General features: G+C 62.1%; 1 protein-coding gene across 1 annotated transcript in view; it reads left to right on the top strand.

Annotated features, from left to right (window-relative positions):
* Positions 1-216: 216 nt before the first annotated feature.
* Positions 217-22382, top strand: part of PKD1L3 (polycystin 1 like 3, transient receptor potential channel interacting) — a 35583-nt gene continuing 13417 nt past the window's right edge. The window contains exons 1-18 of the mRNA XM_065416772.1: positions 217-409; positions 952-1086; positions 2173-2382; positions 3977-4071; positions 5874-6005; positions 6353-6532; positions 7802-7929; positions 8007-8133; positions 12057-12182; positions 13590-13821; positions 14126-14319; positions 15117-15347; positions 15849-15950; positions 19024-19202; positions 19433-19579; positions 19728-19930; positions 20337-20533; positions 20913-21093. Of these exons, the coding sequence (XP_065272844.1) occupies positions 217-409; positions 952-1086; positions 2173-2382; positions 3977-4071; positions 5874-6005; positions 6353-6532; positions 7802-7929; positions 8007-8133; positions 12057-12182; positions 13590-13821; positions 14126-14319; positions 15117-15347; positions 15849-15950; positions 19024-19202; positions 19433-19579; positions 19728-19930; positions 20337-20533; positions 20913-21093 (2992 nt within the window). The remainder of the gene's footprint in view (positions 410-951; positions 1087-2172; positions 2383-3976; positions 4072-5873; positions 6006-6352; positions 6533-7801; positions 7930-8006; positions 8134-12056; positions 12183-13589; positions 13822-14125; positions 14320-15116; positions 15348-15848; positions 15951-19023; positions 19203-19432; positions 19580-19727; positions 19931-20336; positions 20534-20912; positions 21094-22382) is intronic.

Raw genomic sequence — 22382 nt, 5'->3', positions numbered from 1 at the left:
GCTCGGCAGCCCTGGGGTGGGAACCCGAGCTGGGCGGGTTTGTTTCAGTACTCGGCTTGGACCTGGGACAAAAGCACCGGGCTTGTATAAAGGGCAGGACGGGCAGCCGGAGCCACCGGCACCATGCGACTATCATCAGGGATGTGGCTTTGGTTCTGTTTGGCAAGCGTTACCCAAGCTGGGCCTGCCTCGAGGTGCCCCGGGCACCAACCACGCATGGGAGATGTCTGCTACAAGTTCGTCCAGCTCCGGAACAGCTTCTGGGGAGCCCAGGCCTGGTGCCAGGCCAATGGCGGGTGCCTGGCGCACCCCTGGAACCCAGAGACACAGGCCCTCCTGAGCCACTGCCTGGCGGAAGGGGAGAAGTGGTGGGTCGGCCTGCGAGAGCATCCAGGTGAAAAGAACCCAGGTGGGGGCGAGGGGTCCTGGGACTTGCTGCCCCTCTCTGTGCTGGGAGGAGGGCTTTGCAGGGGCTCATTCTCGGCCTCCCTTACCCCTCTCCCTTGCCGTTCCACAAGGCTGGCCGGCCCCAGCGGTGCTCAGGGGCGGCTCCCAGGCACAATGCCCTCCGCCTGTCCCAGCGCTAGAGCCTCGGGCTAGAGCCTGGGTTTCAGAGCTCGAGCTCCTGCCTGAGACAAAGCGCTGCTGGCTGTGTAGACATAGCCTCAGCGCTCAGCCAGGGATTCCTGGGAGCACCCTGCCTGGCGTGACATGGGGCAGCTCGAGGCCACGCTGCTAGGTGGGGCCAGCACTGCTCACTGGGGAAACGCCAGTCCCTGCCCTGCCTGCCAGCCCACTCACTGGGCGCATGCCCCGCGCAGGCTGAGCTCTGCAGCCATGCACGATGCCCAGAGCTGAGCGATGCGGCGCGCACCTGGCTCCCTGCACCAGTGAGAATTCCCCGCAGGGCCGCCTGCCCCAGGTTCATTGCTCCCCGCGTCTCTCCCACAGGCTTCTCTGCCCACGGGGCGGACGCAGCTGTCACCCCCTCCCCTGCCGGGTGCAGTTACATCATCAGGGACTCAGGCGCCATCAGGTCCAGGAGGGACACGTGTGCGCAGGAGCTACATTTCATCTGCCAGTTCGGTGAGTGCTGGCTGGGAGCTGGGGCTGAGCCAGACGCCCCGAGCGTTACGTGAGCGGGGCTGAGCCAGACGGCCCGGGCGTTACGTGAGCGGGGCTGAGCCGGACGGCCCGGGCGTTACGTGAGCGGGGCTGAGCCGGACGGCCCGGGCGTTACGTGAGCGGGGCTGAGCCGGACGGCCCGGGCATTACGTGAGCGGGGCTGAGCCGGATGCCCTGGGCGTTACGTGAGCGGGGCTGAGCTGGACAGCCCGGGCGTTACGTGAGCGGGGCTGAGCCGGACGGCCCGGGCGTTACGTGAGGGGCTGATGCACACGCCCCAGGCCACCGTTATGCAAGCGGGGCTGAGTTGGGTGGGGAGGGTGCGCTGGCCTGGGACAGGCCCCCTCCCTGTGGCGCCATGGGGGTGAGGGGCAGTAGCCTGCCAGGGTCCTGTGCTGCCCCGTGCGGTGCCTGGCTGGCTCGCCTGTGCAACGAGGAGGGTGGGGAAGCTGCACATGGGTGGGGCCCTTGGCTCCCCCCGCGGGCCTGGGCAGGTCCGACCAGTACAGGGTGCTGGGAAATGAGCCACAGCCTGGTGGGGGAGGGAGTTCCACAGAATGAGCTCAATGGATAGACTCGCCCACCATGGCCGGAGTCCAGGCCGGGACATGTCTGTGGCATCGCCACACAGCTGGTGCTCCCGCTCCCCTCCCCCCTCCCCACTCCCACCCCAGCCCCGCGGCAGCCCAGCAACCGGCTCCCATCAGCTCTTGGCAGCGAAGAGACGGGCTGGGCAGAGGAGCCAGGCCCCCGGCCCCAGGAGATTCCCGCTCCCTGAGGAGGCGCCATGGAGCAGGCTGGGAACGTCTGGTCTGCCCCATGGTCCCCTCACGGCCTTGCCATGGCGCCTGGAGGCCTTGCCTGGAGGGCGGGTGGGTTTCGTGGTTATTCAGTGTTGGCTCCTGAAAGGCTCCCAGGGCCGAATACTAAATAACTCAGCGATTAGCCACAGAAACGGGGCCAGAGGCCCAGAGCCCCAAAATTACAGCTGGGCTAGGGCGGTGCAGGCCACGTTCAACACTCATCTCTATGCCGAGCTCTCCACAGATCCCTCCCCTGAGAGGGACTCGCACGCCGCTCAGCAGACTGGGGAGAGCAAGAGAGAAACCTCACAGGAGGACACCAGGCCAGCCGCGGGGACCAGCACAGCCACCAGACCGGCTGCGGGGACCGGCACAGCCACCAGACCGGCCGCGGGGACTGGCACAGCCACCAGGCCGGCCGTGGGGACTGGCACAGACACCAGGCCCGCCGCAGGTAAGGACATTTCTGCCCGAGCCACTGGGACAGTCTGTCTCGAGGGCCATCGCCCCACGGCCCTGTCTGCTGGGACTCGGCGAGGAATGGCTTCAGCAAGAGGACTCTAGGGTGTGGGCTCAGCTGCTGTGCCCATGGGTGGCGCTGGCCAGGGTGCATGAGGGCTGGTCTTTGGGCGGGTGCTGGAGATTGCCAGGCACAGGAGCCCCGTCAGCTCTCAAGGTGTCTGCCCTGGGCTGGGTCCCCGCCTGGTGCCAGCCGGCCCTGAGCTCACTGCCATGCACACAGCGCTCTGTGCCATGGCACAGCCAGGAGACCCTGCCCCTCCTTTGGCAGGCACGGTGGCTGCAGGGGAGCAAACACTGCAAATTTCCACCCAGTCCTCCCTGTCCGAAGCACCCCAGGGGCCTTGCTACTAAGTGCACAGCCAGACAGGGTGAGCCAACATGTCCCCAGTGCAGGCCTCTGTGAGGGTCTAGCAGTGAGCTGCGAGCCTTTCCCACCATCCTACGCAGAGCCCTGGCTGCCCAAGCTGAGCTCCAGGCCCAGCGCTGTAGCCCTGCCTGCCCCACAACACAGCCCTGGGACCGGGCTGTGCAGAACAACACGTGCAGGCATGTGAGGGCCCAGCAGTGAGCAGTTAGAGCCCGCGGCCACCTCCTCCTGCCACACGGGCGGGTGCACGCTCCAGAGCTGGGGCACAGCTCCAGGCCGGGCGTTCGACCCCCCTGGTTTTGGGAGCTCAGCTGGAGGGAAACTGGCTCGATTCTGTCTGAGCTTCCTTCTTTCCTCAGCAGGGCACCTCGTGCAGCGCAGAGACGCAGCCACGGCCTGGCCGGTGAGTAGTCAGCCCCCGGTGCCTGACACTGGGATTGCTGGGCTATGTGAATGGGCAGGTGTGCGTGGGGTACAGGATCGCACGCCCCTCCCCTGTGCTGGGGATGGCTGTGCTGATGGGCGGGGGGGTGTGAGGGAAGGGAACAGCCCCACAGAGGCAGTGCCTGTTTTTCAACGAGAGACACATTGTTGCCCCCTAACCTCTTCTCTGCCTCCGAGCAGACGCATTCCTGCAGGAAAAATATGTGCAACGGAACCCAGACAACCGCAGGTACAGCAGCACCTGCCGTGCCAGGGCCTGCCACGCAGCTAACCACACAGCCAGCCACGCAAGGGCCTGCCACGCAGCCAACCACACTGGGTCCTACTATGCTGGGGCCTGCTATGCAGCCAGCCACTCGATGGCCTGGCAGGCAGCCAGCCACACAGCAAATCACGCCGGGACCTGCCACGCAGCCAGCCATACGGGAGCCTGCCACGCAGCCTGCCACACGAGGCCCTGCCACGCAGGAGCCTGCCACGCAGCTAGCCACACAGAGACCTGCCACGCAGCCAGCCACACTGGGTCCTACTATGCCGGGGCCTGATATGCAGCCAGCCACTCGAAGGCCTGGCATGCAGCCAGCCACACAGGAGCCTGCCACGCAGGGGCCTGCCACGCAGCTAGCCACACAGAGACCTGCCACACAGCCAGTCACACCGAGGCCTGCCACGCAGACAGCCACTCTGGGGGCCCCTCTGCAGCCATTCTCCACAGGAACAGCCACCACCCTGCAGGACCCTAACCTGGACCCATTTACAGTGAACCCTTGGACTTTGCTCCAGGAAGCCTCCTCGGAGAGGGCCATTCAGGTAAGAGGGCACGCCAGGCTCCTGGGGCATTCGCTCTGTTTCTGTGGGCCCTCAAGGGGCACCCTGGGATCAGGTGCTGGGGGCTTGGGTTGTTTAACGTCCCCCCTCTCCTGGCTGTGGGGCCCTAGCAGGCTGCCAGTCTCTGTCCTTTGCACAGTCCAGCTGACGGGGCCCTCACCGGCCCGGCCCTCTCAGCTGCGAAGGTCTCTGCGGGCTGCCAGGAGCGTGTCGCCACTCGCTGCTCTGGAAATGGAAGCGCAATGGCCTGACCCGCGGGAGGTGCATTTGCGGTCCCAGGAATTGAAGTGGGGGGTTGGCTTTGATGCCTTGGCCTGGTCCCTTCAAGGGCAGGGCAGCCCCATGGAGCTGAGCTGGCCCCAGAGACACAAGGCTCGGGGGACCGGTTGTCTTCTCCTCAAACTAGGGTTGCCATAAAACGGAATACCCCGGCCCCGCCCCTTCGCTTAGGCCCCGCCCCTTCGCTTAGGCCCCGCCCCCACTCACTCCAGCCCCTCCATCACTTGCTCTCCCCGGCCCCAACCTCACTCACTTTCACTGGGCTGGGGCAAGGGGTTGGGGTGTGGGAGGGGATGTGGGCTGCAGCTGGGGGTGCAGGCTCTGGGGTGGGGCCATGGATGAGGAGTTTGGGGTGCAGGAGGGGGCTCAGGGCTGGGGCAGGGGGTTCAAGGTGTGGGAGGGGGTGCGGGCTGCAGGCTCCAGCCAGGCAGCACTTACCTCAGGCGGCTCCTGGGCGGCGACGCAGCGGGGCTAAGGCAGGCTCCCTGCCTGCCCTGCCTCAGTGCTGCTCTCGGAAGCGGCCGCCATGTCCGGCCTCTAGGCGGAGGCACAGCCAGGCAGCTCTGCACGGTGCGTGCTGCTCATGCCCGCAGGTGCCACCCCTGCAGCTCCCATTGGCTGTGGTGCCTGGCCAATGGGAGCTGCAGAGCCGGTGCTTGGGGCGGGGCCAGCACGTGAAGCTCCCTGGCCCCTGCGCCTAGGGGCTGCAGGGACATGTCACCGCTTCCGGGAGCTGTGCAGATCCAGAGCAGGCAGGGAGCCTGCCTTAGCCCCGCTGTGCTGCTGACCGGACTTTTGACAGTTCGGTCGGCAGTGCTGACCGGAGCTGCCAGGGTCCCTTTTTGACCGGGCGTTCTGGTTGAAAACTGGACACTTGGCAACCCTACCTCAAACACAAGCCTGGACACACCCAGACGCGCTGACTGGGAGCTGCCCCTCATTCCAGTTCTCGGGCTCCGTTACCGCGCGCGCTGACCGGGACAGCTGCACCTCACCAAGGAGATCCGGGACCAGTGCACTGGCTCTGCCCAGCAGCATCACTAGCCGAACCCAGCCGTGCCCCTTGCTGGGTAGATGGGCTGAGCCTGGTGGCATCTGCCACCCGCCCTGCTGGGGCTCTGCAGAGTCCAGCCAGCCCCAGACAGATCAGCCCGCTTCCCTCACACCCTCTCCTGGCCCAGAGACTGCCTGGGGCTGCCTGCCCCATGCCTTGTGACACCTGTTCCCAGGCCCCAGAGCTCCATGGGCACCATGGAGCTGAGCTTTGGGCTCATGGTAGCAGCTTTTCTCAGCTCATTCTTTGCTCCCAAGACACCCAGACATAAGCAGCGCTGATCCCGCTGTCAGCGTTAAATGAAGCGCCGCCGGCAGCGGCAGACATGGAGCTGAGCTCCCTTCCCAGCTTGCCCAGGGTCCCACCCCAAGGGCAGAGCCTGCGTCCCCTCGCTGGCAGAGAGCAGGAGGCTCCTGGTGCCAGCTTTGATCACACGCTCGCTTCCTCACAGGCCATGGAGGAAACAATGAGACAATTCAACCAGGCCATCCGAACTCTCCACCATCTGCCAGCACTGCAGAGAGCCTGCCACACCCTCCAGCGCCTGACACAGGCCACCAGCCTGCTCTCAGAGGCAGCCCAGGTAGCCGGAGGGCGGGCTGGGCAGCTGGGCAGCTAGAGGGGAAGAGCAGAGACAGGTGGCAAGGGTGCCAGGAAGGGGTAGGCTGCCATGCAGTGCCTGCGGCCCCTGGGGATTGTCTGAGTGCCAGAACGGCTCTAGGAGCAGCGTTGTCTCCTAGCTGAGCAGGGCGACGGCCCCACACTGGCCAGGCTGAGCACTGTCCCCACCACTCTGCTGCAGGGGCCGAGCGCTCAGAGCTGCCCGTGGGGAGAGGCGTCGGGAATGCCCAGGCCAGGCAGGTCACACCGTGAGCTCCTCTCTGCCTCGCCTGGCAGCCCACTGACCTCTCCAGGGCTTGATATCCCCAGAGAGAGGCCAGTGAGTCGCTCCTGTTTCTGAGCATTCAGCTCCTGCAGGCACCGCTCCTCAGCAACAGCAGTGGCTCCAACGCCAGCACACCCGCCGCCACCTCGCTCTTCCAGTCCTTCAGCCACCTCCTGACGGCCATGGACAGCAGCACGCCCACGTCGCACTGGGCCCGGAACCAGGTGGGACTCGGGTCGGCCTGGGGAGGTGCGGAGGGCACACCCGGCCTGGGCAGGGTCTGGGGAAGGGGAGGAGGGTCTAGTCCCTGCTCTCTTCAGGTTCTTTGGGGCCCAGCGACCCCAAACTCAGCCTGGCTCCTGCACTTTCTGTTTTTGCCAACTTTCTGTTTTTTCAAAACCGAACACTACAGGCCCCTTGTCGCTTACGCTCCCCTCCCCCGGGACTCACCCACCACCTGCAGAGCCGGGGTGGGAGGAGCTGATGCGGAGCCTGCCTGCCTGCCCAACTGGGGCGCAGCGGGGCAGGGGTGTCTGCAGGGCCGGCTCTGGCTTTCTGGCCGCCCCAAGCAAAAAAAAAAAAAAAAAAACCCGCGGCGGCCAGAACAGCAAAGCAAAATAAATAAATAAATAAATAAACCTGCGGCGCGGCCAGAGCCAGGGTGCAGAGGGACTTCCGGAGGGAGCGGGGGGGAGAGAGAGAGAAGGGGGGCGGCCCCTCCCGCCGTGCCCCCTGCCGGGAGGGCTCTGCACCACTCCGGTCGGTGGGGAGGGAAGGACGCGGGCTGCCCTGCCAGGCTTGCTGCAGGGCGCTCCCGTCCTCCACGCCGCCGCCCCCTACAGGGCGGCCGGAGCGGAACAAACAAACAAAAAAAAGCGGCCGTGCCGCCCTAGGATTGGGCAGAATGCCGCCTCGTTCAATCTGCCGCCCCAAGCACCAGCTTGCTCGGCTGGTGCCTGGAGCCGGTCCTGGGTGTCTGTCTCTGGAGCGAGGGGCCGGAGAGAACTGAGGTCCCGGACGCTGAGAAGTTGGGATGGGCTCCTCAAGCGCCGTACGCTGTCAGGATCCCGCCTCCTTCAGCAGCAGCTGCTCTTCCTGCCCTCCTGGTGGCAGAGGCCAATTGTGGTCACTACGGTAACTGGACATTTGCTGTCCAGTCAGCAGTACTGACCGGACACTGCACAGGTCCCCTTTCAACTGGACTTTCTGGTCAAAAACTGGACACCTGGCCACCCTAATTGAGGCAGCCCTCGCCCCCATTGCATGAGCCGGAGCCTACGCTCCTCTCTGGGGCTCGGCATTTCTCAGGCCTGTCCCCGCGGCAGGATTGCCTCTTCCCTGGCCTCCCTGCAGGCAGCCTTAGTCCCCAGGGCTTGCTGCCGGGCTGCCCTCACTGAGCTGGAAGCCGCGCTCTGGGGGCCCTTCTGCCCTGGGGGAGCAGCAGAAGCCCCTTGTCCCATTGGGCCTGTGGTGACACGCCCTGTCTGCTGCAGCTGACGGAGGCGCTGGAGAACACCATGGCTGCGCTCACGGCGATACAGACGGTGCTCTGGGAGGGCAGCTGCGCTGTGGAGTCGTCTGTAACAGTGACCTCTCCCGTGGCCAGCACGATGCTGAGCAGGTAACGAGCTGAACAGCTCTGCGCCTAGGGGGCAAGGGCAGCTGCAGTGTATTAACCCTGTCCCTCCCTTTCCCTAGCCGCAACGCCTCCACTTTGCCCCGGAGCTCGTACCACCTGGCTCAGCCAGTGCCTCTGATGCTGGCCTTCCCGTCATCCTCTGCCTGGGGAGTGCTGCTGAGTAAACACCCCCGCGTGCAGGTCCGGGTAAGTGGGCAGGCAGTGCTGACGGCTGCAGCTCCCCTCGTCGGGCCCAGCCCTGGGTGCTAGGCAGGCCCTGCTGGGCACAGAGAGGGCAGCTAGCTGCAGAAAGCACTGCCTGCATTCCTCTGGACCCTTACAGCCCAAAGCAACACAGCCTGGCCTGCAGGGCAGTCCAAAGAGACTGCAGCGCTGCTCTCCCCTCCCCAGCAAGCATCTGCCCATAGAGTTAGAGCCTCTGTCAGCTCATTGTGCAGGGTTCCCTGTGATGCTACCTGCAGCGACGCCACAGCATGCATGCCAACCTCAGGGCAGCCTGCTAGGAACCAGGGCACAAACTGGCTGTGAGGTCTGTGCTTAGATTTCACCAACCAAGTATCAAGTGTGATTTCCTCAGGCACCAGCACAGCCTTACCATGGGGTCACAGACAGTCCCCCTGGGCACTCCTTTGTGACGGCTGGTCCCTTCCACCAAGAATCACAGCAATATTCAAGCTGCTGCCAGTCCCAAAGGACCAGTCACTTACCCCAGGTCAATTGCACCTCAGATCTCACACCAAAGACAGAACCTGCAGCCAATCCTGTCATAAGCTATATGAAGCTTTATTAAACAGGCAAAGGAAACGAGAGGGTTATTTACAAGGTTAAAGCAGGGTCAGCAGAGATGCACACAAGTTACAATCTTCAGTTTCAAAAGGCAATCGAAGATTCTAAAATCAGCAAGGTCCATATGTCCTTAGGGCTAAGCCAACCTAAGCCCTGGGGAATCTCTTGCGTATGCTTAGAAACCTTTCTCCCAGAGTCCGAGTAGCATAGAGCTCATCAGATCTTGTTACAGGTTTCAGTCGCATCTTCCCACATGCTTTTGGCTGCAAAGCTCAGCTGACGCGAGGAGTCCCTTGCATGACTCATCTTCACAGGGAGGAGGTAGAATAACAACAAAAGTCTTTTGTCCTCTTGTTGACCGTACCAATTCCTCAACGGTCCATGGTATCCATGGTCTATTCTTTTTGGGCAGGGCGTAACACTTTCTGTCTCTCTCCTGGCTGGTGGTTTATGCAGTCACAGAGGCTCACAATACAACTGCTCAGATAGTCCCTTACAACGTGGGCTACAGCTGGTATAAGTGAGATTTAGCCCTGCTTTACACTACAGACTTAGCTTGACGAAGTGGGTATTCACCCACGAAAGCTTATGCTCCAATACGTCTGTGGGTACGTCTACACTTACCGGAGGGTCCGGCGGCAGGCAATCGATGTTCTGGGATCGATCCCGGAAGTGCTCGCCGTCGACGCCGGTACTCCAGCTCGGCGAGAGGAGTACGCGGCATCGACGGGGGAGCCTGCCTGCCGCGTCTGGACCCGCGGTAAGTTCGGACTAAGGTACTTCGAATTCAGCTACGTTATTAACGTAGCTGAATTTGCGTACCTTAGTCCGAAGTGGGGGCTTAGTGGGGACCAGGCCTCAGTCTATAAGGTGCCACAGGACTCCTTGTTGCTTTTTACAGACTTAGCTACGGCACTCAGCAACATCGTTACACTGACCTAACCCCAGGTGCAGCCAGCAGAATGTGGGTGGGACACAGCCAGCGCCTCCTGGGGAGGTGGAGAAGCTGGCCCGTCAGCGTAGGTCACGTCTTCACTGAGTGCTAGTGCGGTGCTGTACGTGGAGAGGAGCGCTGATGCAGGCAGCTGCTCACAAGCATTCAGCAAAGTCTAAACTAGGGCTGTCAAGCGATTAAAAAAATTAATTGCGATTAATGGCATGGTTAAACAATAATAGAATACCATTTATTTAAATCTTTATGGATGTTTTCTACATTTTCAAATATATTGATTTCAATTATAACACAGAATACAAAGTGTATAGTGCTCACTTTATATTTATTTTTGATTACAGATATTTGCACTGTAAAAAAACAAAAGAAATAGTATTTTTTCAGTTCACCTAATGCAAGTACTATAGTGCAATCTCTTTATCATGAACGTTGAATTTACAAATGTAGAATTATATACCAAAAAAATAACTGCATTCAAAAATAAAACAATGTAAAACTTTAGAGCCTACCAGCCCACTCAGTCCTATTTCTGTTCAGCTGATCGCTCAGACAAACAAGTTTGTTTACATTTACGGGAGATAATGCTGTCCGCTTCTTGTTCACAATATTACCTGAAAGTGAGAACAGGCGTTCTCATGGCACTTTTGTAGACAGTGTCGCAAGATATTTACATGCCAGATGCGCTAAAAATTCATATATCCCTTCATGCTTCAACCACCATTCCAGGAGTCATGTGTCCATGCTGTTGACGGGTTTTGCTCGATAACAATCCAAAGCAGTGCGGACCGACACATGTTCATTTTCATCATCTGAGTCAGATGCCACCAGCAGAAGGTTGATTTTTTTTTTTGTTGGTTCACGTTCTGTAGTTTCCGCATCGGAGTGTTGCTCTTTTAAGACTTCTGAAAGCATGCGCCACACCTCGTCCCTCTCAGATTTTGGAAGGCATTTAAGAATCTTAAACCTTGGGTCAAGTGCTGTCGCTATCTTTAGAACTCTCACATTGGTACCTTCTTTGTGTTTTGTCAAATCTGCTGTGAAAGTGTTCTTAAAATGAACAACATGTGCTGAGTCATCAACCGAGACTATAACATGACATATATGGCAGAATGCGGGTAAAATAGAGCCGGAGACATACAATTTTCCCCCAAGGAGTTCAGTCATAAATGTAATTAATGCATCATTTTTTTAATGAGCATCATCAGCATTGAAGCATGTCCTCTGGAATGGTGGCCGAAGCATGAAGGGGCATACAAATGTTTAGCATATCTGGCATGTAAATACCTTGCAACACTGGCTACAAAAGTGCCATGCGAATGCCTGTTCTCACTTTCAGGTGACATTGTAAATAAGAAGCAGGAAGCATTATCTCCTGTAAATGTAAACAAACTTGTTTGTCTCAGTGATTGACTGAACAAGAAGTAGGACTGAGTGGACTTGTAGGCTCTGAAGTTTTACCTTGTTTTGTTTTTGAGTGCAGTTATGTAACAAAAAAGATCTACATTTGTAAGTTGTACTTTCATGATAAAGAGATTGCACTATGGTACTTGTATGAGGTGAATTGAAAAATACTATTTCTTTTGTTTATCATTTTTACAGTGCAAATATTTGTAATAAAAAATAATAATGTAAAGTGAGCAGTGTACACTTTGTATTCTGTGCTGTAATTGAAATCAAATATATTTGAAAAAGTAGAAAAACATCGAAAAATATTTAATAAATTTCAATTGGTATTCTATTGTTTAACAGTGTGAATAAAACTGCGATTAATTTTTTTAATCGCAATTAATTTTTTTGAGTTAATCGCGTGAGTTAACTGTGATTAATCAACAGCCCTAGTCTAAACACTAAACCCATTCTAATCTCTATACAGCCCGGGGAGCCAGACTGCTCCCAGCTAGGGAATCGCCAGCGTTCAACTGAGACCCTGGGAGCTTGGCGAGAGCTGGCACCTGGCCTGCCAACGTCACAGCCCATTTCCTCCCTAACACCCCCACACACACACACACTTCAGCTGCTGGGTCCCAGAGGCCTCTGCAGGCGTCCCGCATAGCCTGGTGCCCTGCCCAGTGTGTCTGTGTGAACAGAACATAAGAACGGCCATGCTGGATCAGACCACTGGGCCGTCTAGCCCAGTATCCTTTCTACCGACAGTGGTCACTGCCAGGTGCCCCAGAGGGAATGTGTGGCCTGGAGCGCACCCCTTGGGCAGGTCTCCAGCCTCCTGACCTGCTGATCTGGGCTAGAGTCCCGGCGTGGCCCCTGGTGCGGCCCACTGCTCACATTTGCCCTCAAACCCGGAGGAAGGGCCATCCTGGGGCTGTAAGTCCCGTGGCAATGGGGCCAGCAGCTCAGGCTCTTGGTGCTCTAGGTAACAGTCCTGGCAGTCAACCCCTTCAAGCACCTGGACGGGAAGGAGATCAGGAGCGTTGGGAACATCTTCCTCACCGCCAACAAGGAATCTATCGAGGTGCAGGACTTACCCGAGGACATTGAGGTGCATTTCAACTGGGCAGCTAGTCACCTACGCAGGGCTGGGAGCTGAGGCTGGGGAGCGGGGCCGGGAACCGGGGCCATGGAGTGGGGCCGGGGCTGGAGAGTGGGGCCGGGAGCCAGGGAGCGGGACTGAGAGCCGGGGAGCGGGGCTGAAAGTGGGGGGCGGGGAGCAGGGCTGAGGGCCGGGGAGTGGGGCCGGGAGCCGGGGCTGGGGAGCGGGGCCGGGGGAGGGGAGTGGGGCCGAGAGCCAGGGCTGGGGAGTGGGGCCGGGGCTGGAGAGTGGGGCCGAGAGCCGGGGAGCAGGGCTGAGAGCCAGGGCCGTGGAGTGGGGCCGAGAGCCAGGGCTGGGGAGTGGGGCCGAAAGCCAGGGCCGGGGAGTGGGGCCGAGAGCCAGGGCTGGGGACTGGGGAGTGGGGCGCGGGGCCGAGAGCCGGGGAGCAGGGCCACCTGGGAAATGCCATTGTGCAGGCAGGTTTTCCAACAGCCCCGTCTCCGTGAGCACATGCCAGGCACGTAGGGTTGCCAACTTGGTAATATTTAAAAACCGGTCAACACTCCAGCAGGAGTGCTGGAATCTCTCCTGCCCTGCCTTTTCCCCCTGCGGCCCCACCACTGCCTCACCTCTTCCCCCAAAGTCCCCATCCCCCATTTTCTCCTCTTCTCCCCTCCCCTGTCGCTCACTGCTTCCCCTCCCCACTCGCCTGGGGAGCCAGGGCTGGGAGCTACAGCCACCCAAAGCAGGTAGGAGGCGGCCCCGGCTGAGTAGGGGCTGGCGCAGGTGATGACCCAGCACCTCCCCTTCTCCCCACCCACAGTTAGGGTGACCAAACAGCAAATGTGAAAAATCGGGACAGGGGGTGGGGGGTAATAGGAGTGTATATAAAAAAAAGACCCAAAAATCGGGACTGTTCCTATTAAATCGGGACATCTGGTCACCCTACCCACAGTAACCGGACTTTGGGTGTCTGTCAGTAGCTCTGACCAGACACTGTCAGGTCCCCTTTTCAACTGGACTTTCCGGTTGAAAACCAGGCACCTGGCCACCCTATGGTCGCATGAGTTCTGAGCGCTGGCACTTGTGTAGGGATGTGAGAGATGGACAGTGCCAAACCCACTGGCACCGCCTTGCATTGCCAAATGGCTGGGGTCACACGAGTGGCTGTGAGCCCCAGGGTACGGCTGCCCCACGGGCTGAGCTCGCCCCAAGCCAGCCTATGCCTTCAGTCTCCAGCTTATTTGGCCATTGCCCTGCCCTGCCCACGGCCCAGCACCACCTGGCAGTGTGTGGAGTACCCCGGCTGCGAGGCGGGGGCCCAGCTCAGAGACACGCAGAGCCTGCATCCCCCCGGCCCAGTGCTATGAGAGCGCCCACTGCCGAGAGCCCTGAGGCCTCTGCGCTCCCTGGCAGATACGGCTGTGGAGAGACGAGCGTGCAGAGACGTCCCCCACTGGCCTCAACGTCAGCACAGAGGAGTTTGTGATCGAGGTGAACGTCACATCCATGGAAGACACCCTGATCGTCCGTGTGCTGCCCGACGTTCCCCTGCCCATCGAGCTCTACCTGGGCTACCAGCACCCGCCCAACAGCACCCACGCTCTCCTCAACACCACCCTGCCCACAGGCCACGGGGAGCACCCTGGTAAGGCCCCCAGCAGCCCAGCCCCCCACAGGTGTGCCCCCGCTGCTCCCATCCCTGGCACGAGCCCCTGCCACTGCCCCCCGTCCGCCCTGGTGCAGGCCCCCGCTGCTCCCGCCCTCCGCCCATCCCTGGCATGAACCCCTGCCACTGCCCCCCGCCTCTCTGATGCGGGCCCCCGCTGCTCCCGCCCTCCACCCGGCCCTGGCCTCTGCCGCTCCCTCCCCCCCACCCCTGCAATGGCGCGGGCCCTTCCTCCTGCTGGGTTCTTTACCACCCAGCTGGGCGACTGATGCTTTGTCCCAAGGTGACAACTACACTTGGGTGCTGCCCCCAGCGATGCTGCAGCTCGGCCCAGGCCCCTACCACATAACGGCCGTGGTAAGGCAGAGCCCGGAGCAAGAGCTGCCAAGCCACGTGACATACACGATCACCACTGTCGCCACGCAGTGCCACTTCTGGGACCACCACAGGAAGGCCTGGAGACAGGACGGCTGCCAGGTGAGGAACCGGGTGGCCAGTCACCTCAGCGCAGGGCTGGGAGGCAGGGTTGAGGGGCAGAGCCGGGGCTGGGGAGCGGGGCCAGGAGCTGGAGCTGGGGCTGGGGAGCGGGGCCGGAAGCCGGGGCTGGGAAGCGGGGCTGGGGGCTGGGGCTTGGGAGCGGGGCCACCTGGGAAATGATATTGTGCAGGCAGGTTTTCCACCAGCCCCGTCTCCATGAGCACATGCCGGGCGCACAAGTTCTGAGCGCTGGCGCTTGTGTAGGAAAGTGAGAGACGGATGGTGCCAAACCCACTGGCACCACCTTGCATCACCACATGGGGTCACACGAGTGAAAGAGCAAAGTCTGGCACACGGGGGGCTGTCCCGTCAGCTGAGGGCCGGCAGGGCAGGGCGCTGGCACCCACAGGCACAGCACGGCGCAGGCAGTGTTTGGAGAGGAGCAGGTGCAGCCAAAGCCTTCCCAAGACTGTGCACCGCAGAGCGATGCCCAGAGAACATGATGCCATGCTGAGCTTCACCACCTGGGCTAGCAGGACAGGATGACGTCCTCCTCCGGCTGGGCCTGGGGCTAGGGTATGCAAGCAGTTCGCTCACCCAGCGGGGTGCAGGGACGCCTCTCTCCTGGGTCCTGCAGGAGGCGCTGCTCTCTGCAGCGACGCAGGGCTGGAGCCGTGGCCCAGCCCTAGACTCCTTGGGGCTCCGGCTCAGCCTCCTGCCCCGCCAGCGCAGCGCCATGCACCAGGGTTGGTCTGGCTGGCCGGCCTTGCCCAGGATTCAAGGGGCCTGTTTTGCAGGTGGGACCTCAGAGCACAGTCAGCAGCATCCAGTGCCTGTGCAACCACCTCAGCGTCTTTGGCAGCTCCTTCTTCGTTGTGCCCAGGACGGTGGACATTCAGGACACAAGCAAGCTCCTCCGCAAGGTGGCCAGCAACCCGATTGGGGTGGCCTTGCTGGCCAGCCTGCTGGTGCTCCATGGTGTTGTTGGCGTGTGGGCATGGAGGAGAGACCAGGTGGATGTGAGAAAGGTAAGGCGACCTGGCTGGGGGCGCTGGGCCAAAGGGAGCTGTGGCTACACAGGTGCGGAGGAGGGTCCCCTGCTGACTAGCACAGCGGAGGAAGGGAACCCCAAACTGGGGAGCGTCTGGAGGCCACAGGTGTGTTTCAGACCCCAGAACTCAGCCGGTGCTGGTACCCCCTGCCCGCGGGGTGCTTGCTCCAGCTCCACAGGCATTGTGGGCCACAACGCAGCTAGGGGCCCCGGGATGCCGAAAGCACACAGCTGGCGGGGGCAGGGTAAGCATGGCCCCAGCACCCCTGCCCAAGTGCCCACAGGCAGCCCCAGCATGGCCAGCCGGGCTCACACAGGAGCAGGTCCCCCTTGCGGGCCATGCCAGAGCCTGGCAAAGGCCTTTCCACCTGAGCCAGAGGCTGCTGCCCCGCGCTGCTCATGGGGGTGCTGGGGCCAGGCCTGCCTCGCTCCCTTGCTCAGGGGTGGGCGCTCCCGGTGCTCTCTCCTGTGGCTGCAGGTGAAGGTCACGGTCCTGGCAGACAGCAACCCTGGGGCTCACGTCCGGTATGTGGTCCAGGTCTTCACGGGATACCGCAGGGGAGCAGCCACAACAGCGAAGGTAGGCAAGCTGCTGCGAGCGACCCCCTTGGGTACGCTCACTGCTCCGCCCAGCAGGCTGCGCTCGGGGGTGCTGGTGCCCACAGGACCGGCAGAAGGGATACAGGGGGCTTCTACGAGGTACCCATCAGCACATCCACCTCCTGGAGCCCACCTCAGATGCAGCCCAACACCCTCCAGCCAGCCGGGGGGTGAACTCCATGTAACTGGGCCAGGGAGAGACAGTTCTGTGCAGCGGGGGAGGTAGCATGAGCTGCAGGCAGCAACAGCGTGCTGAGCTCTGTGCAGCCGGTGCAGGGAGGCACAGGACCCTTGCAGCATGGGGTGAACTGCAAACAGAACGGGGCAGACACACCCCAAACGCTGGTGGATATTCCAATACCTAGATTTACCAAGCCAGCCCAAAACAGCCTCTGTATTACCTCACTGGTTACTCAGAGGTCCAAACAACGCAGTTCCCTTAAAGTGCCCAGCCTCAGGCCTCCATCCAGACACACCTGTCAGATATGATGATGATTACTGAAAATCTTATCTCATCATATAAAAGAAAAGATTCTTCCAACCCCAAAGGACCAAGCCCCAGACCCAGGTCAAATGATAACTTAGATCTTACCCAAAATACACGCTATAGTCAATTCTTGTTAACTAAACTAAAATTTATTTAAAAAAAAGAGAGAGAGATAGTGTTGTTAAAAGATCAGTGTACATACAGACTTGAATTCTTTTCTTGAGGTTCAGGTACATAGCAGAGATGAGTTTGTAGTTGCCAAAAGTCCTTTTAGAAATAGTTCATAGGTTATAGTCCAATGTCCATATTCAGGATGGCTTCAGTCAGTGACTGGGGATCTCAATCCTTGTGGCTTAAGGTTTCCCCCCTCTTGAAACCCAAAGCAGATCTGAGATGAAGCAGGATCCTGTCCCAGGGTTTTATACATTTCCTGCAGCCTTTTGGCCTGAGAAAACAATAGGCCTAACTTTCCTTCTCCCAAACATCATGGCAATTATCACAGGATAATTTATCCATTAAAGAGTTCAGATACAGGTTACCACAACCTTCAAAGAGACATATAGACAATAATACTATTTCACTCAAGTGTCTTCCTAAATACTAATATTCCTTTTTTGATCTTTGAATCAGAGCTATAGCAATAGATAAGACTTGTTTGCTTACATCACAAGACCTGAGCAAACACCTACCCTTCTATCTCTAACAATGCAGACTTGCATTTCACAGCTCTGTTCATTTACATATCTTCCTAACCAGTCTCTAAAGTTCGGCCATGGGTCAAGTCAGTCTGTGAGGTAATTAACACTTTCTGGCCCTGTCACCTTTCAATGAGAGATTATATTACACTCATAATGTCACACCCGTGCAGCGCAGGAAGGCACAGGACCTGCACAGGGCAGGGAGGCGCAGGAGATATGCCACATGGGGTGGTGCAGGATCTGTGCAGCGCACGGTGCAGCGTAGCCGGACGGGGAGCTCTGTGCAGCTGACACAGGGTGGCGCAGGACCCATGCGTCATGGGCAGGGAGGTGGCCAGACGGAGAGCTCTGTGCAGTTGACGCAGGGTGGCGTAGGACCCGGGCAGAGTGGGTAGGGAGGAGCGCCGAGCAGGGCAGAGCGGCACAGGACCCGGGCAGGCTGGGTAGGGAGGAGCGCCGGGCAGGGCAGAGCGGCACAGCACCCGGGCAGGGTGGGTAGGGAGGAGCGCCGGGCAGGGCAGAGCGGCACAGGACCCGGGCAGGCTGGGTAGGGAGGAGCGCCGGGCAGGGCAGAGCGGCACAGCACCCGGGCAGGGTGGGTAGGGAGGAGCGCCGGGCAGGGCAGAGCGGCACAGGACCCGGGCAGGCTGGGTAGGGAGGAGCGCCGGGCAGGGCAGAGCGGCACAGCACCCGGGCAGGGTGGATAGGGAGGAGCGCCGGGCAGGGCAGAGCGGCACAGGACCCGGGCAGGCTGGGTAGGGAGGAGCGCCGGGCAGGGCAGAGCGGCACAGCACCCGGGCAGGGTGGGTAGGGAGGAGCGCCGGGCAGGGCAGAGCGGCACAGCACCCGGGCAGGGTGGGTAGGGAGGAGCGCCGGGCAGGGCAGAGCGGCACAGCACCCGGGCAGGGTGGGTAGGGAGGAGCGCCGGGCAGGGCAGCGCGGCACAGCACCCGGGCAGGGTGGGTAGGGAGGAGCGCCGGGCAGGGCAGAGCGGCACAGCACCCGGGCAGGGTGGGTAGGGAGGAGCGCCGGGCAGGGCAGAGCGGCACAGCACCCGGGCAGGGTGGGTAGGGAGGAGCGCCGGGCAGGGCAGAGCGGCACAGCACCCGGGCAGGGTGGGTAGGGAGGAGCGCCGGGCAGGGCAGAGCGGCACAGCACCTGGGCAGGGTGGGTAGGGAGGAGCGCCGGGCAGGGCAGAGCGGCGTAGGACCCGGGCAGGGTGGGTAGGGAGGAGCGCCGGGCAGGGCAGAGCGGCACAGCACCCGGGCAGAGTGGGTAGGGAGGAGCGCCGGGCAGGGCAGAGCGGCACAGCACCCGGGCAGGGTGGGTAGGGAGGAGCGCCGGGCAGGGCAGAGCGGCACAGCACCCGGGCAGGGTGGGTAGGGAGGAGCGCCGGGCAGGGCAGAGCGGCACAGCACCTGGGCAGGGTGGGTAGGGAGGAGCGCCGGGCAGGGCAAAGCGGCGTAGGACCCGGGCAGGGTGGGTAGGGAGGAGCGCCGGGCAGGGCAGAGCGGCACAGCACCCGGGCAGGGTGGGTAGGGAGGAGCGCCGGGCAGGGCAGAGCGGCACAGCACCCGGGCAGAGTGGGTAGGGAGGAGCGCCGGGCAGGGCAGAGCGGCACAGGACCCGGGCAGGCTGGGTAGGGAGGAGCGCCGGGCAGGGCAGAGCGGCACAGCACCTGGGCAGGGTGGGTAGGGAGGAGCGCTGGGCAGGGCAGAGCGGCACAGCACCCGGGCAGGGTGGGTAGGGAGGAGCGCCGGGCAGGGCAGAGCGGCACAGCACCCGGGCAGGGTGGGTAGGGAGGAGCGCCGGGCACGGAGCTCTGTGCAGTGCTGTGCATGGCCAGACGCTCTCCCTTGTGGCTGCAGGTCGTGCTCACACTGTACGGGACAGAGGGACGGAGCGAGCCGCACTGCCTGCGGGACCCCCACAAGCCCGTGTTTGAACATGGTGGGCTGGACGTCTTCCTCGTTACCACCCAGAGCTCCCTGGGGGAGCTGCACAACATCAGGCTCTGGCACGACAATTCTGGCTCCAGCCCCTCCTGGTAACGCCCGCGGAGTGAGCCAGGGCCCAGCGCACCCGTGGACATGCAAGGGGACGGGTGCTGCCCGGGGACAGGGAGAGTGCTCCTTGGGGGAAGGGCAGAGGGTGTCAGGGGGCGAGGGAGGGGGCACCAGCTCCTGTTGTCAGGGGAGGAGAGACCCCTAGAGTGTGTCCCCCTGGGGCTGGTGCTGCATGAATGGGCAGCAGGTGAGTCGCTGCCCCCTGCCCCAGGTACGTCAGGCAGGTGGTGGTCAGCGACGTGACAGCCAGGAGGAAGTGGCATTTCCTCTGCAGCGCCTGGCTGGCTGCGGACCTGGGCGACTGCCAGCTTGATCAGGTCTTCCCAGCAGCCTCCAGGAGCGAGCTGCTCTCCTCCAGGTAAGCGCCCCAGAGCCCCAGCTCACTGCGCGCTCCGCGCCTGCCCACCCGCCCGCCACTGTGGGCAGCCACAGCCAAAGCTGGCCCGCGCTGGCCGTGCTGGGCGGGGCAGGTTGCTCTGACTACCTGGCACCCCCCTTTCTCTCAGGCATCTCTTCTGCTCGGCGCTTGTGGAGAAGGTGACACACGACCACCTGTGGCTGTCGGTGCTGACCCACTGCCCCTGGGACCCCTTCACACGGCTCCAGCGCCTGGCCTGCTGCCTGACACTCCTGCTCTGCACCATGGTCATCAACATCATGTTCTGGAGAGACCTGCCGGAGGCTGGCAACCAGGCGGCCCTGCAGCCAGGTGAGCCGGGGCTTCCCCCGCCAGGGCAAAGCCAGGGGCAGGGCTGGGGCTCCCACGCCTGCATCTCCAGTCCCATAGCAAGTTGTGCGAACCCCATTCCTGCCTGGAGTCCCAGGGCGCCTGCCTGCTCCAGGCCAGGACACACTCAGCCTCAGCTGTCCGGAGTGCCCCGCGGGTGCCAGGTGCTGGGTGCCTCAGGGCAGCATGGACACCTGGGGGAGAGCCCGCCCCCCTGTGCCCTGCTCCAAAGGGCTGGACTGGAAGGTGAAGGCGTGGGGGGTTGCACTCAGAGCCATGCCCCTATGGCCCCCCAGAACAGCTGCCAACGCCCTGCCTCGGTTTCTCCCTGCGCTGCCCAGTCCCGCGTGCCCCACGCTGGGCTAACGGGCGTCTCTCCCTTCGTCAGGGCGTGTCCTGCTCACCTGGCAGGAGCTTGTTACCAGCGTGCAGACCGCGCTCATCCTGCTCCCTATAAACCTGGTCGTCGGGCACATCTTCCAGCTGGTCCCACCGCAAGAACTGCCGCTGCCCCCCACAGGCGTCCGGCTCCCGCGGGCCTCTGCACCCCCCCGGGGGCCGTCCCCCCTCACACGCATCACGCAGGTGAGTGCAGAGCAAGGGGCTCCTTTCAGGCCCAGTGAGAGGGGTGGGAGTCTCTTCCTGGTCCCACAGAGCATGGGATGAGGGGCACAATATGGCAAAATGCTCTGGCTGGCCTGGGGGCAGCTGCGGGCCAGGGGGGAGCCATGGGGAGCTTCGGGATCAGGGCCCCTGCGAGCCAGGAATGGCTCAGGTCTCACAGCTCCCCTGGCATCCTCCTGCCACCCGGCCCAGCCTGGCCCTGCTCCTTGGCCCTCAGTGATTGGATATGGACCAGCCATGAGCGAGGGCCGGCCCTACCCCCATGGAGCGTGTGCGCCCAGGCCTGAGGCTGTGGTGCTGGGCAGGGCCAGCCATGTCCCTGGCGTTTGTCCCCATCCAGGAGCTGAAGGCGACGGTGGGGTTTCTGTCCAGGACCAAGGTCTGCCTGGAGCCCGAGGCTCTGCCCCAGGAGATGGACAGCGTCCCTGAGCTCGTGCGTAGCCTCTGCTGCCTTGTTGGCTCTCACCTCCGGAGGTCCAGCCACAGGGGCGTGGAGCCAGCAGAGCCCTGCCTGGCTAACGGTACAGACACCAACGGCCTGCTCCTGGGAGCCACCCCGCCCCGCCCGCCTGGGCAGCCTTAGCCCTTGCTGGCTCGTCCGTACCGGGACCACCCTACCAGCCACCGTACCAGCAGCCCTATGTGCCTGCCCCCTGGGAGCCATCCGTGCCACTGCCAAGCCTGCTGTCTCCTGTGTGCCAAAGGGACAGGGATCCCCAAAAGGCCCAGGGCCCGGCCCAGAGCAGGGATGCTCAGGGGCTGCATCTGCTGAGCTCCCTCGGTAGCCCACAGGCCTCCCAGTCGTCAGTGCATGTGCCCATGGCACCTCTGCCCGCTCTCAGAGCGTGCCCCTCAGGCGCCAGGCTCTCCCGCTGTGATTCTCTTAGGCCAGGCGCTGGGCTATAGCCTGAGGGACCCAGGTGCTCCCGCCTGCGGCTCATCCCTTGGGGAGCCTGGGGTGGGGGGCAGGGACGGGACGGCTGACACCACAGCACGGAGGATTTTAGCTGTAGGCACAAAGCAATTAGAGCAGAGTTCTAAACCCAGCAGCCTACAACCCCATTTCTCACCCAGCTGTTCACCATCCCCGATGGGCAGGACGAGCTTCTTCACGGCCCCAGCAGGGCTCCCCCCTCTCCTGAGAACGGGCCAGCTCTAGCCCTTAGTTTGGGGGCGGCGGGGAGGGGCTTGCCTGCCCTGATCAAAACCCGTTTGCAGGTTGGCTGGAGGGGAGGCAACCCCGCCCCCCCCCAAGCTAGCAGCTGGGTCTTGCCTCCCCCCCCAGGGTTTGCCATTCTCTGCTTCCTTGACTGTACTTCCTGCCAGCCCAAGGCGCTCACCCAGTGTACTCGCACCGCAGACCCCCCCCGTGCGCTCACACCCCGGTGCTCCCCAGTGTGCTTGCACCACAGACCCACCCGTGCGCTCGTGCCGCAGACCCCCCCAATGCGCTCGCACCACAGACCCCCCCCCGTGCACTCGCACCGCAGACCCCCCCCCATGCGCTCGCACCGCAGACCCCCCGTGCGCTCACACCCAGGTGCCCCCCAGTGCGCTTGCACCACAGACCCCCCCATGCGCTCGCACTGCAGACCCCCCCAGTGCGTTCACACCCTAGTGCCCCCCCATGAGCTCGCACCGCAGACCCCCCCAATGCGCTCGCACCACAGACCCCCCCCGTGCGCTCGCACCGCAGACCCCCCCCATGCGCTTGCACCACAGACCCCCCCATGCGCTCGCACTGCAGACCCCCCCAGTGCGTTCACACCCTAGTGCCCCCCCATGAGCTCGCACCGCAGACCCCCCAGTG

This window comes from Emys orbicularis, chromosome 14 (assembly GCF_028017835.1).
Source record: "Emys orbicularis isolate rEmyOrb1 chromosome 14, rEmyOrb1.hap1, whole genome shotgun sequence".
Classification (NCBI taxonomy): domain Eukaryota; kingdom Metazoa; phylum Chordata; order Testudines; family Emydidae; genus Emys; species Emys orbicularis.
Note: the sequence above shows the minus strand (reverse complement) of the source record. Positions and strands in the feature narration are given on the sequence as shown.